This window comes from Lepeophtheirus salmonis, chromosome 6 (genome assembly GCF_016086655.4).
Source record: "Lepeophtheirus salmonis chromosome 6, UVic_Lsal_1.4, whole genome shotgun sequence".
NCBI lineage: Eukaryota > Metazoa > Arthropoda > Copepoda > Siphonostomatoida > Caligidae > Lepeophtheirus > Lepeophtheirus salmonis.
The window spans coordinates 38,344,297-38,360,362 of record NC_052136.2 but is presented as its reverse complement, the minus strand read 5'-3'; the positions used below and the strand labels follow the sequence as shown (position 1 = coordinate 38,360,362).

At 29.0% G+C, this 16,066-nt stretch overlaps 1 protein-coding gene across 4 annotated transcripts in view; it reads left to right on the top strand.

Annotated features, from left to right (window-relative positions):
- Positions 1-16,066, top strand: part of LOC121120774 (neuronal acetylcholine receptor subunit alpha-10) — a 301,885-nt gene that overhangs the window by 283,270 nt on the left and 2,549 nt on the right. For all 4 annotated transcript variants that reach the window (XM_071889406.1, XM_040715645.2, XM_071889405.1 and 1 more), the window contains exons 4-5: positions 15,293-15,515; positions 15,572-15,706. In XM_071889406.1, coding sequence (XP_071745507.1) covers positions 15,293-15,515; positions 15,572-15,706 — 358 coding nt within the window. The remainder of the gene's footprint in view (positions 1-15,292; positions 15,516-15,571; positions 15,707-16,066) is intronic.

Sequence of the window (16,066 nt, the reverse complement as noted above, 5' to 3'; positions counted from 1 at the left end):
GTATTAGAGGGAGGAATATCCAACTCCATATCAAATTCGATACCATAAATAATTGTTGGTCATGATGCTTAAAGAAAAATCTTTTGTTCGATTCTGTAAAAAAATAATAAGCTACGCATTTGCTCCAGTTTATTTATATATGTATGTTATCTGTAAGAATGATATAAAAAAATCAGCAGAATTTTATATTTTCAAAATATTTAATATGTGATTATATACGTACTGCACCAAGAGTAAAAACAGACCGAACCAACCTGCAATATAGCCCTGTACCGTACCAGGCTTAATATATATGTATATAGCTTATGTAAAACTTTTTGAATGCATTCTGATTGCCTTAGCTTATGACATCATGTAGAAAAGTAGCCCTCTTTTTTGAACATAGATAGTTCAGTACTCTTCAAATGCTATAGAATATTCAATAGAAAATTACATTTCAATTTTAAGTTATCGTTAACAACATAAATTAAAGAATATTGTAGTTTCTATGAAACTATAGTGCTCCTTGTACGCTTATACGTTTGAATTTTTTTTTAAATAGGGAGCAATAATTAATAATATTGCAGGTCACTAATAAATACTTTTTTTTGAATATATCTATACTAGGATTTCGACAATCTTCACATCCCTGCTCAATACTACTAATCTTTACTTTTCCCAATTCTTGAAAGTGTGAGGGCTTCAATGTCATTTTATGAAGGTCTTATTTTATCCTGACATATTTTTTAAAACAGTAATTATCTCTGCAATAATCAAGTTAAAATAGTTAGCCTATATCTTTATAGATAATATGGAAACAAATTGTCTGAAAATAGTATATTTTGATCCAAAAATCTGACTTTCTCGTCTTTATATTGACAATACAATGGCGAAAATGACAAGAGATACCCTAGAATTATTCAGATAGTGTTTTTTCAATATCTTTTACCAAAAAACGGATCACTCTTAGATACAAAGATTATGAAACCGGAAACTGAGATATCCGTTTTGTTTTTATATAAATGTACTTCTTATAGAAGTACCATTTTCAATGGTCACCTTCACTAACTAATTGGAAGTTGAATACAAATTATACAATATGAATAATTCATCCTTTCAGAAAGACTCATTAGAATTTTTTGCCCACACAATACATACAAAATTAATGTCTAGTTATTTTTAACGTCATTAAATTAAAAATATATGTAGAGATTTTGTTGCTCAAGTCAGTCATAAATATTGGATAAATCAGTCCCCGTTACAAACTGCAAATGATTTTTAAAAATGGGACAAGATTGTCCCATTTGGGACACTTTGGAATAAACACTTTTGACCTACTCCTCCATCTAATTTTCACCACATTGACTTTGCAATGTAGGTTATAGTGAAAGGGAAGGTAAGTAGCGTTTTTAGGCTCAACAAGGTCTTCCTATTGGAAGCAGCGGAGCAAAAGCAAAAATATAATACTAGCTGCAAGTCTTAGGTATGTGAAAATGCGCGTATTTTTAAGAGTGAGAAAATACCATTATAGAAACTACTGCTATAAGTTGTACCTCTCATACAACCAAATTGTACAATAATATCATAACAAGAAATATTATTAAATCAATGTTTCTTTCTCAAGGAGCAACCGGGTTTCGAACTCCAGCTAACTGATTTTAAGGAAATAACTTCTTTTGGGCGCGTTGTCGACTTTACCCCGTTGATTTACATGTTTTAAAAATTGTAAAGCATTTTTTAGCTCTTGTTATTATCAATATGTAGCTTAAATTAAAATATAAACAAACTATTTATTATTTTTCATACATATAACAAAATATGATTTTTCGAATCATAAATAAGATATATTTGATTCTATGTTTAAAAATGAGTGATATGGCGTGAACTCAGTTTTTCTAATTGAGTATTTTTGAGTTTCTACATCAAATACTGAAGGAATTAAAAACTATAGTCTAAAACTTTTAACTCACTAACTAAGTCATCAGTCAAAAAATCATTTTGTTAAAAGAATGATTGGAAACCTGTCATTAAAATTTTTTCCTCCTAATTTATGTGAAAGGGATTAACTTAAAAATTAGCTTAACTTATTTAAATAGTGATTATAAGCGCAATATAGTAGTTTATATAATCAAAATGTCAATTTTTTACAATAATTGGATTATAACCAAAATATTATTAGTGCCACTGATGCTTATCAATATTAATGAAATATGATTATTTGTAAATAGTTAACATTTATTTTTTATATATTCATTTTTAAATAGAAGAAATGAATTTAAAAAATCCTTCTCTAATAATTATAAGTAATAATAACAATTCTAATGAGATATATCAGAATTCTTAACCAACTCCGTTGAGACAGATTTCTTCATCGTGTGGACACGAAACGTTTTGAATCCGAATACAATAATACATAAGACATTTATGTGCCAACTACATAATCTTATGTAAATACCAAAATTTGAAAAAAAAACAACACATTTTTTTATTCATATTTATAAAAAAATAAAGGTTATAGAATGTAATGTATTGTCATACCATATTATGTTTATCCCCCCCCCCCTCGTCGTGATCTTTATATACATATGTACTCACATATTTACAAAAATATCTTTACATATGGCACTAAGGTATTTTTCATTAATTCACGGAAGAAAAGTAGTTTTTTACTCTGGCATATGATTTAATCAAGACAATATTATATCGAGATATGTACATGTGGGTAATTAAATGATAATTAGAATATTCTTTAAATATAATATTGGGATGCTGTCAGAATTATAAACTGGCTCTTGAGTATGTAAAATAATATGGTAACGACTACAATTTGAAGAATATTTGGGAAGTTTCCATGACGTTGTATTGAGTTACCGGCAAGCAATGTTAAGATAAAGGACATCCACCAAAGTGCAACTGCGTATCAAGGAAAGACATGGACAGAAACTACTTCGTTTTAGATCCTCAATTCTATTACGAGACCAACAGAAGTTATTTTTTCGGTTGTATATTTTTCGGTCACCCGGCTTTTTTTATTTTTTTATTTGAGAGTGGAATCGGAAGAATAAATTTTCGGTTCCGAAGCATCTAATTTTTTTTTAAATATTTAATTCCTAAATTTGTGTATGATCATAAAAGACGAAGAGCAAGGATGATAATTGTCGCGGAGTTATAAATGAAAGTCCTTGTTGGACTGAGAGTATCATTGAAGATTTATATCAGAGTAATTCTATCATAGGTTTTGTTTATTTCCTACTCCCCCTTCTCTCTCGTCACAACTGATGACATATCATGACAGCTAGAGTACTCTCTGCCAAAACTAAAATATAGCAATCTAACGAATTCGTGGAATTTGTAACCCTATCCAACAACTCACTCGAGAAAAGATATTCTCCTAAAAATCATTTTGCGGGGTATTGATTCCCTGTTTCTCCTAGTGAAGGAAATTTACATATAATAAGTAATGATATTTTCTAGGTTTGTAGTACCAGAATCTAAAAATTATACTTAATACACACAACTCCATCTAATCAAATAAAGTAGATAAAATTTTACAATTTGTACGTCACATAACGACTTATTTAACTACAACATCAATCATTTTAATAATTACCAACTATTCGTGCGAATGCATAAAGTTGATAATGGATAGATTAATGATGTACAGTAAAGTCTGTTCTAAGGGCCACTGTCTTTAAACGTCGCCACACACTAAGCATTCATAGCCAGTTTTCAAAAGTAGGATTGTTACAAAGATGGGAACTGGATTTATGAGATCATCTGCAGTAAGCGGCCACTTATTAAATTTATCTTGCCTAACCGCTGAATAGAGATTTTGGCAAATTTTTATTATTTTTGTAAATTTGAATGAATTTTAGGGTCATTAAACTGATAGTATCAATTCATAATATATTGTGTACAAGCTGCGATACCCTTACGATATGACACTTTTTATAAGCCCACTGTTCAATTTTCAACTAATTCGTATTATAATGTTTTATGATAATTATATCTACCATTTAATTCACGAAATATTATTTGTTTTTACCATTGCATTTTAATATATAAAAACGATACATTTATTATGTATTTACAGGTATTAATGTCATTCTAGACATTTCAACTTGAGAATGTGCCATAGAATATGATTGATCAAATAAATTTAGATTAAGCAATTAAATTTTACATAATTAGAATATGAACTATCTTTAAAAAGGAACAACGGCTGTTGCATGTATTCTTTCTTCTTTTTTTTCATTATCTTGGTGTTAACTTCTCCCTCTGAAGTAAGTTTCCGTGCGATTTTTGACGTAATTTACAAAAAATGCCTGGTAAAATAAATAATTATGAACTTAAATATAATTATAACTAGGGTAGGTTTGCCCTGGGACATTATGAAATTAAAATTAATTATGTAATATTCTTCTTACCTCAAATTTTATTAATTATTATCATGTTGTTTTTATGAGTATACTAAAAATAGGCACTCTTCTTTCACTCGATGAGGAATTAGTTACTTCATTCTGTGTTAGACAACGAATTTGTAGTTTTGCAGCCGCTTCCCTGAAAATCAAAGTAACCTCCTAATATCCTAAAATACAAGCCGGATCTCAGGTAGTACAGGTGAAGTCCTGGGCAAAAATAAAGTTGAAACTCTAACACCACCGTGTTTTATGCACCAAGGATCCCAAATAGTATACTAAAATACATCCCAGTCCACAAGTTGTGTTAGTGAACAAGTGGTCCCGAGTAAAGGTAAATTTCTTCTCTGCCACTTCCTTGAACATCAAGAAGCCCTCCTAATATCCCAAAATACTCCCCAGCAATTAGTACAATTGAAGTACTGGGGCGAAAGTGCAGTTAAATTATACAACAGCCGTGTTTCTAGGAAACAAGGAACCCTTCTAATATTCTTTAATGCACCCCAACTCACGGGTTTTGCAGGTGAACTACTGGACTCAATGCAAGTTAAATATGAGCACCGGCCCTTCCCTGAGTACCAAGGAACCTTTTAATATCCCAAAAAACACACACCGGCTCATAGGTTCTACAGCTGAAGTACTGGTTCTAAATACAATTTAAACTGCGATTGAACACAAAGAACACCTTTGTAATATGCTAAAATATGGCCCCCCTCTCACAAATTGTGGGTTGATGGTCCCTGACAAAGCTTCAATTCTTCCACTGCCGCTTCTATTAGCATCAAAGAACCCGTCGAATTTCCAAAATATACCTGGTTCATATGTTGTGCAGGTGAAATGCAAAAAAAAAAATGTTATTTTACCGCTTTGGGGAAGTGTTAAAAAATGATATTTAGGCCATTATAGCCCCCAAAGACCCAAAAAAAAGGTTACTAGAACTGTTTCTGGAGCCATAAAAACCTACATGAAAAATTTCAGCAAAAACCATCCATTGGTTCGGCCGTGATTGAAGGACATGTACACACACACAAACATTCACAATGACTATGGAGGTATTCTCCCCTGCACTAATGCTATTTGAAATGAAGAAGGAACACCTCCTTATAGTAATTATTGATTTTCAATCCTGCTTTTTCCTTGCACTTTTACAAAAATCCCATTTCTACATGCTATGAAACTGAAGCAAAGCGTGTCTGTTTGTCTACACCTAATAACTCCGATAGTAAATAATATAAAAGAATTAAGAACCTTATAAATATATAAGAAAAGGAGGCCGACGACTTATTCTACTTCTAATTTAATTAAAGAAAATTAAGTTTTGATATAAGCTGTGATTGCTATAAAAAGTGACTTAAATCACATTTTGTTTCAAAACTTTTTATGTCAAAAAACATTTTGGCAAGATGAGTCTCAAAATTTCTAGTTATGGAAGCATTAAAAAAAGAAAATGGCTAAGTTTCCCCACTACCAATTTAATAATTTTTAATTATTTAAATAATTTATTGACTGTTTCATCCTTTCAATGTTATTTTAGTAATTTATTCTTAAAAAATGACTATATTTATAGCTACCAAAAACATTGTATATGTTATTTGTCGTAGTAATCGCTATTTCTAAGGGTTGGTAATCAGATATTCTAATAATACGAAAAGCCATTATGTTTAAAACGAATAACCGAAAATTAATGTGGTATTCCTGAATATTTTGAGAATGTTTGGGAGGAGAGCAGCTTAGCATTCATGACGATTCATTAAACTAGCTACGAACATCTATGAAATTAAACAAATAAATACAAATCCCATTCCGTATCTACCAATAATATAGGAAGGAATTTCTTTGCCCATTTTCAATTATATTTTGGGTCCAACAAGGACAAATATTTTCAGAATTAGTCTTCGTCTTCCACGGAATAGTAATTATTTTATATCTATCTACCTTCAAGAATAAAAGAATACCAATTACAGCTTTGGTAAAAAAATGAGTTGCAATTAAAAAAACAGCGCAACCTCCATTTTTTTTTAAATGCTGATCACCTTAAGATTATAGAGAAAGAACATAAAATGAATTTAACTAATGTCCCGGCCGAGGGAAAAGTCCCAAAATATCCTTAAAATATCTTAGAAATTTAATCATACGAAGTGTGAAGGACAATTTTTAATAACATTTTAAAACATTTAACACATTTAGTAGTTAAATAAGGAAAAAAAAGGAAATAAATTTCATATAACTCCTGGAGAAAAATCTTTAAAATCAACTTTAGGGTTATAAATAAGTTAAGTTTTGGCGCGAACCTCAAAACAAACAATGAAGTTAAATGCTATAAATCAATAAAAATAGGAAATCGGCTCTAGTATCAAATCATCCTTTGAGTCGAGTCGAAAAATCCTCACGTCAAGTCAAAACAACATTATTTTTTGTCTTTCAAACTGATGTTAAATGCTTCTCTACACTGAGCTAATGCAGTGAAAATCCCGGATTTACATAGAATATATGTATACAAATTGACAGATTGTAATATATATAAATAGTGTTACAAAATTCGTTACATATTAAAAATAATAATATGTTTGAAGCATTCATATCCTATTTTAAAAGAAGAAAATAATAGTATAATAAAACACCAATCAAAGAATGGTTATAAGTAAAATAAAATTACAGTAGATATGCAGCCATTTTTGCATTATTTGTTAGCATTTTCACGAAATGATTACTATGCATAAAGGAGCACACATCAAATATAATATATATTTATTGCAACTGTGCTACATAAAATGATTTTTTTAATAATAAAAGTTATATAATAACTTTTAATTAAATAATATGTAAACGGGGCTTTTTTTTTAATGAAAAACATTCAATGAACTTAAATTCTAAATATATGTAATATGGACATATTATGAACACATCAAATAAAGATATTTTGAAACCCCTTTTAGAGCCAATACTTTGAGAATTTTTTCATTGGATATAAATATGATAGAGCGCAACATTAGGGCAATTAAGCCAAAATTTTATTTGGTGTTTCATCGAGAAAATGTTCCAAAAAAAAGTCGAGCAATAAATCGTGCTTGTTAAAATTCTGAAGCTCTCATATTAAAAGCACAGTGATTTTGTATTATTATGAATTTCATGCAGACTTAAATTTTAGCCTAAAAATATTTCTCCATCTAGCTTTAAAATATTTACATTAATATTCTGGACAGAAAAAAATATTTGTCAAAAAATTCAAAAATAATAATTTTTGCTTTGATTTTACATAAATGTGTCAAGTTTATAGCTAATACTAACATTGGTGTTTTAAAAAATGATGTTTGATGTGTTGTAAACCATTCTTAGTCAATTTCTTATAGAAAAAAGAACATTTTTAAATTATATTTAAAGTCATTTTTATTCTCTTAAGGTTGTTTACCAAAATCTATTGTCCATGTACATGTGTTAGGGCTGTTACGGTAGGGGATTATATCACGGTTTGGTATGGTTCGACCCGTCCCTTACGGTTTGGTACGTTTATACCCTTAGTGTAGTATGTATATATATAATCACATATTATAATATTTTGATATTATATAATTTTTCTTGTTGTTATTTTTTTTTATTAATCGATTTAGATAGTGAGTAAGGTTTGATATACTTAGTTAAAAAAAGGGGGAAATATGAAATACGAAATTACTTTTTTTCCAACCTTATATATACCTAGACAAGTACACTCACGAAAGATATGGTATAAGATTATATAAATCTATTTACATTATTTAATAATATTTTTTTTTTTGATAATATCTCTTTTGTTAGAAAATTTAAATATAAAAATAAAATTTACATTAAATAAAATATGAAAAGAAAAGTTAAGAACTTATGTTTCTGAATAGTTCCTTATAATATTAGTATTACATTTGTATGACATTTTGAGAAGCTAAAATATCTATCAAATAAAAATATTTGATTCGTATATCTTTTTTACACTCTATTACTTTCCTCGGGTTTAGATCTAGCGCAGAGATTGAGAGTAAGCTTTTAATATTTTGTGTGTGTAATTTTTTGTTTTTATATGGCACCTAATTAGTTTTTAAGTTATTAACAAAATGTAAAATTAATGATCGAAGATTCAATTAATCTTGTTCATGCGTTCTTGTTATTCAAGCACCCCAACGATGAGTATGGGAGAACCGATATGTCATTTCTCTATAAAATATAATATAATTTGATAACAAAAATAGTACAGAAAGCTTTGTCCACGGATTGATATCCAAATCTTGATTATTTTTACCTTGAGAGAGATGAAAATAGCTTATATTTTGTAAAATTTCGGTTTTTGTGGTCTGCAAAGAGCATAATTTAATATACAGGGAGATACTTATATTTATCAACCAATACAATTTTTCATGGATTTACTCCTAAACTAATCATTCGATTTCAATAAAAACTAAAGCCGAATAAATAGAAAAAATATTATTAGTCAATATAATTGCCCGAAGCGTCAATAACTATATCGACTTTTACTCAAAAACTTAACGTTCTGTTTATAGTGTGACATGGCACTACACTTTACGACAAACTATTATTTTGTCATTGTGATCAAAAATAAGGAATTAAATTTTCACCGTTGTTTTTGTACTTGCAAGGAATTTTCTTTAATTTAGAACAAAGATGCAACAGTTATTAAAATATTTTTTTTAATATGGAAACATGCATCTAAAAACTATACTTTCCTTTTTTTCCATTTATTAATATCCTTTAATACTAAAAATAACATTAAGTCATGCAAATGTTGAAAATAAATAAGTTTTCAAAAAAAAAGTATGGAGGCCACAAAGTCAAAAATTGTTTTATGGAGTAAATTCCATCAGAAGCACGGGTTTGAAACATCACCAATGTATCAATACTAAACATGTGGTTTTAAATAATTGATAAAAAGAGCTAACATAAGTTGTTGCATTTCCAAAAAAATTTTTGCTGTGGGATTGAGATAGTCGGAACAAAACCATAATATTTTTCGTTAATTATGATAGCACATATTTTAAATTTGTTTTACATAGTTTTGAAAATCATATAAGATTAGTGACGTATCCCAATTTCCTTAAACCGAAATTGGGTAGTTTAACACCGAGTGATTTTTTTGTTTCTCTTTATATAATTTTTCATTTAGAAGGATAGCATTAAAATACAAAAAGATGCAAAATTTTATTTGTAATATATTTTTGTTAAAGTTAGAAATAATTAAAAGATTAAATAATTTGTTTGAGGCGGTTTTGGAAAGGCTTTATAAATAATAAATCCAGTTTTAATTAATCGATTTTGACAAATTACACCAAAATAGAATTTTTGCATGACATTGGATTTGACGGCTTAATTATCATTTGTTGATTTAAACATTTTTGCAAATTATGAATTGTTAAAATAGTTTTTTGTTTCTTAAAAAATTGAACCAATCAACAGATTTTCATTAATCGCAGCATTAAAAAATGAGTAGCTTAATTGTGATGAGTTTAATTTTATTAAATATTCCTTCAAAACATTTTAATAATATTCACTTTCGACGGCATATTCAAATCTGATTACGTATTAAAAAGTTGAAAAATCAATTTCTTCTATTTAGCTGACGTTCAAAATAACATATCCCTTTTTAAAGTAGCAGTTCATATCAGCAGATTGAAGACTTTAATCTACTACTGCCCCGGTATACCCAACTGCCTATAAAAATCCATTGTCGCATTTATGTATTTCTTTCTCTATGGGTATATATTACTCACATAATGGGTGCTCTGAAAATTTTACCTAGCATGTGCCATTTTTTAAAGAACTTGTTGAAACAACAAACTACAGACTATCACACAACCTTAAGGATTTTTTTTTTTTTTAGTTTTATCATCTCTATCGTCATTTTTTTTCTCTTTGTGTGTCTTTGTCTAGATCTCGTGGATCAATTGATTTAAATTAGATCTTGTTAAATTGAGAGTATCCTTGCTATAAAATGAATAATAATTTTCTCAAACAGTAATTTTGCATGTTGCAGTATATTTTTATATATAAAAAGATGCACTTTTCACGAAAATTATGAATGAATCAAAGCAAAGATATGGATTACTTTGTATAATTCAAGTATTATCGTTAGAAGTAGCATTGCTCAATCATGTTGGGGATTTCATATTGATATACAAATATATACATTAGTATACAGTTAATTGACCTTTACTGTAAAATAAATTACGTACCTAAAGTTAAACATATGAACTACTTCCATCGAACTCATATATAATGGTTGGAGAAGGGACAATAAGCGTATTTGGTGCATAAAAATGTACTCTCTTGATGACATTTAAAGTGATCTATTGACGAAAAGAAATCAAGATATAATCACCGTAAGGAAAGTATCTCAAATCAAACTCAACATTTTTATTCCAGATTTTATCAAACATTTTCTTTATTTGCCTTTTGGCGGGTAGATCATTGTCTGACCACGAATTTTGTTTTAAAATATTTTTGTTATGTCAGATAAACTTGAAGGAAAAAAATAAAATAAAAGGGCAGGTATTATATGTATTTGGAAGGCAGTAGGTAACACTATGGATACTTCTTGCTCGGAACAACCTAAGCAAAGATAACAATAGCTTGATCAAGGAATAAGTTTTACCCGTGGGGTATCTAGCATTCTTGAAGTTATAAGGCGTTGATGATGAAACAAAAAGAAAGACAATTTGTTTCATTAATAATAAAACATACTTTTTTTTTTCTTTTTTATTATGACGCACTTAGTTTTAGCTACATTCATTCGTTGCTACACTGTTATTTCTTACATCAAGTAGTCACACTGTTCTTGGATTGTAAATACACACTCATAATAGTAATATGCAGACAAACAGAGAGTCAATATTTGTTTTATTAATACAAATTAATTATACAAGGTGTTAAATGGCATGTATATTCAGTTGAAAAACCAATCAAATTTTAAAATGCACTCCACATCATATTCACTAATATGGTAGTAAGATATCTAGTTAAACAATTAAATTAAGTTTGTAACATCTTCAGTATATTTCATTCAAGAAAATAGTTGACTAATTTTCTTACTTCAGGAATAACTGAAGTATAAATAATTCTTATAATCATTAGAAAACTAACACGTCGTTACCTTTATTGTATATCGCAAACGTTCCTTGTTAAATAAACTAAACAAAAGTCCCAAAATCAGTTGGTACAAGAATTCTTGGGACCTTGAGATTACTAGAGATAATTCTAAGTCAACGGATCAGTGTTCAGAGTACTAATTATGAGGAAAGAAACAGAAACATCGACAGCTAATAACAAAATAGTCTTCAAAAATTTTGTGTTAAAGTGTGGTCACTGTTTTGCTTACCATATATATTTTCTCCTTTTGTATTATTATTATTGCACTTTACTTCATAGAATATTTTGGATAATTTTAAAGTTACTACGAAGGGATCATAATAACCAAAAAAAACGGAAGAAGATATGCGTCAGCAATGCAATTGGAAGTACATCATTGAACCCACCTTAGCTGAGGTCACACATGTCGATGTTCGCCACTTGTTGATGTATATCATCTATGATGTATAGCTTGTGAATTTTGTAGCTTAACCGGGGTTTTTTGTGTTTTTTTTAAAATTGGTAATCAGAAGAATAAATTCTGATTACCCTAATTAGCTATTATTATTTACTTCCTTTCCTTAATCGAATCAATCATATTCAAAACCTGATTAAACATTTGAGTTTAATCATAAAAGACGAAGTGTAACCTTGATGATTTGTTACTGAGTTATAATTGTAAGTTCTTGCGGGACTCAGAGAAGAATTGGGGATCGACATCGGAGGCATTCTTGCTAATGTCACTTTCATTTCCTTTTCCCACTCCTCCCTTGTCGCCGCTGATTGGAGCTGATCTCCTTCAAAAAATTATTCAAACTGTCAGGTTTACCGTGATTATTTTTTTAATTAATATCCCCATTATACATACCATTTGCATCACTATATATGATTAGAAAAGTCTATTTCTATGAAAATATGGAGACATTTTTACGATTTAAGACGAGACCTGAGGAGACATCAAATTTTTGTTAGATATATTCCTAGGAAAAATACTTCTGTTGAATATTTTGTATCTTTAAATGAAAATAAATTGAAAAAATTAACATTAAAAAATTTGTCACTTAGCGAATGTCCATGCCCAAATTATTTGTTTAAAAATATTTATTTAGATAGCATTGTTGACAAAATTAAATAATAGTTTAAAAATGAATATGTTAATTTGAATGCACATTTTATGCAAAAAAATTCTAAATCTAACATATATCAACTCTCATTTTTCGATACTTACATTGTACTTGGGGTGAGTATTATTAAGAAAATTAACTTAATATATTCAAGTATAACTAATAAGGCATAGCAAACTAAAAATATATTTTATATGCAAAGTGTCGTGACCTTCTTCAAGTAAACAACTACCCCCGACAACAACCTCTTGAAAATTCACCAATATGAAATAGAAAAAAAAATGACCACAATAAACTTCCCCTATAAGCTGGGGATTATTATTATCTCTGGATTATTTTCCGTTATTGATACTAACAGCTCCACCATGGGAATGAATAGATGGCATCCTTGGCATAAGATAAAATCTGGAGCGAGGAATAAGCCATGGATGAGATATAGAAGGAATCGTAGTATTTGGTATACTATCATGACATTGGATCCAATCTATTCGTTTCAAGTGGAGTTAGTAGTACGGATAAGATTTGGATTCATAGTTTGTGAGGGAGATTTCTTTTTCTAATGTATTTTTCTATATAATAACATAAACAAAGCTCATGTCTTATTGGCAATTAACCATTTTGGGGTTGCATTTTCCCCAGCAACACGGTGCCACCCTCTGAAGCCTTGATTACAAACTTATAAAAGTAAACAATGCTCTTGTCCTATTAGTTTTCAAACATATTTTTTTTTTTAAATATTTACATATTAAACTTTTTAATCTTCAACGTTATTATACAACTTAACCAATCGTTCTGTTTCCCTGGAACATGCCCTGTTTCAAAATACTTCCAAGGCTTTCGGCAACTTTTTATAAAATCATAAAATCTTCAGTCTTATGAATGTCAAATCGTACTTACTAAAGATTAATACTATATTTTTAAAATTATTAATCTCTAAACATAAAAAACCCTCCCCCCAAAATCGCCATTGATTCAACCCACAGCTATAAAATATAATTCTCGAAATGATCCTGCTAGCTTGCGTAGATTATTTCTCTTATTATGATATATTGGACATCATCTAGTAGCTCAAGGTCATTAGCCACACCATCTTCTGTGTTACGAAGCACCTGGATATAGTCCACCTAAAAAAATTGCCCTTGAAGCGGTAGAATGTTCAACCTCCCCATAATGCAAACTTTATTATTCATACTAGAGCTACTTGGTTTTCACATGTAACAATAAATAACATATTGCATTCAAGCTAATTGGGCAGCCCATGTGATGAATATTATACTATCTATTTTTCCAATGATTTTTTAATTTTTTTAAATGTATTCTAGTAGTGGATTAAGTTTGATTTGCAAACAAAGATACAATACTAAACATAGAACAGAATGTGGATAATTAAATGTTGCTATGCATTAGTTTCTGAGTTGATATATTTTTAGAGTCATAATATGAAATTGCTCTGTAGGGTAATATAAGACACACTAATAGGTTAAATATTGCCCATGGCTTTTGTGAATACTTTTGATACTTTTATGAGGCTTTCGAATCTTCAATTCGTAGGAAGTTCATTTTTAAACTGGCAAAACTTTAAATTGTGGCATAGAATTGTCAAACGTTACCTAGTAGAAGGTTTAGCCAGTATAAAGCCCAACAAAACCTTTTGCCACGTTATATGTGCTGTCTATGTCATTTTATCAATCATATTAGTTTTTATGTATTATTACCTACTTAGTAGTTAAATGAAAGTATAAATAGTTTTATTTATACGAATGCATCTTTGATGGCCCGTATTACACTGAGCATGGGATAATATGAGGATATTGTATGCATTCAAAAGAGGCATTTAAATTCAAATATTTTTATGTTTTAAAGATAAATGCTAAGAATTTTAAATGCTCACCATGAAGGAACATCTACTGTGAAAGTTCTAGCTGCATTACTATAATAGATTAAAAATATAGATGATTTTGAAAAAGTGTCTCATATTACCCTATTTACCCCTACAGTATGCAAGTTGGGGCAAGATTTACTCACTATCTTGTACAATAAGCGATACATGCTCGTTGCTACATTATTATTTTTCAGATCAGTGAGTCACACAGCTCTAAGATATTAGGTACACATTCAAAAATGAGTCATCGTAGAAAGGCAAACTTTGTTTTATTAATATATATTTACTTTTTAATTACAATATAATTCATTATAACGGAATGATAAAGTTTTAAACTTAACCTGTACCAATTTCTGCATTACAAAAATCAAACCAAATTGATATTGCTCCTAAATTAAAACTTTTATTTTCTTAGAATTGGGTAATCACACATCAAAATATAAACCCACATTTTAAATGAAGATAAATTTTAAAAAAAATAAGGTTACATTCGGGTAAGATACTGTTTTGTTTTTTCACTCAAACCTTGGTTCAAACCTATAATATAGCTTAAATAATCCATGGATTGACTAAGGTATTATAAAAAATTTATAAATTATAAACTAGGAAATATGTTATAAATAATTATATAATTAACGAATTGATTAAAATGTAACTTGTTGAAAGTTAGAATGCTTCCAAGGTTTGGTGATGTTTAATGTATGAAATATACCGTTATATTTATATCTTAATATATATTTTAATCAAAACCAATTTCGCCAATACATATGTTTTACAATTTACAGATCAATATACACGCAGAAGGAGAAACAGGGGATACAAGTAATTATCAAGCAAATGGAGAGTTTGTTTTAGAAGGCTTTCAGTCGCAAAGAAACGTTGTTAATTATACCTGTAACGGTTGTGATGCTCCATATCCCGACATCACCTTTACAATTATCATTCGACGACGTCCACTATTTTATGTCTTTAATCTCATATTACCATGCGTTCTTATTAATGGAATTGGTAAATAAGTTTTTTTATTAAAATTGTATATAGTTATTATACTCTTTTGCTTTCAGCTCTGCTTGTATTTTATGTTCCATCAGAGTCGGGAGAGAAAGTGACACTTGGTATTTCGGCTCTACTTTCAATGACAGTATTCTTGATGACTATACGAGAAAGTCTGCCTCCAACAGAGAAGACACCCTTGATTAGTATGCTCTTTATTATATTATGATGACATTTTATGTGTATATTTTTGAAAAAATATATTAGAAGAAACTCCTAAATGATTTGCCTCAATATATTTTATTAATTAATCGTTTAATACAGATCAAAGTAACTAAAATCCTTGAAAGGAAGTTCAATAATATATATTTTTTAAAAGAAATACTAATCGGTCATTATACGCCAAAACGTCGAAGTATTTTATAACACATGAACAATTGTCTCCGAGTTACCTGATTTTTTACATGAACAAAATATTATTTATGTATGCAAGTTCTGAAAACTTGACATTATTGGGGTCATTAACTATGGGCTTTTAAATTTAACAACTTTTTTAGAAAAAAATA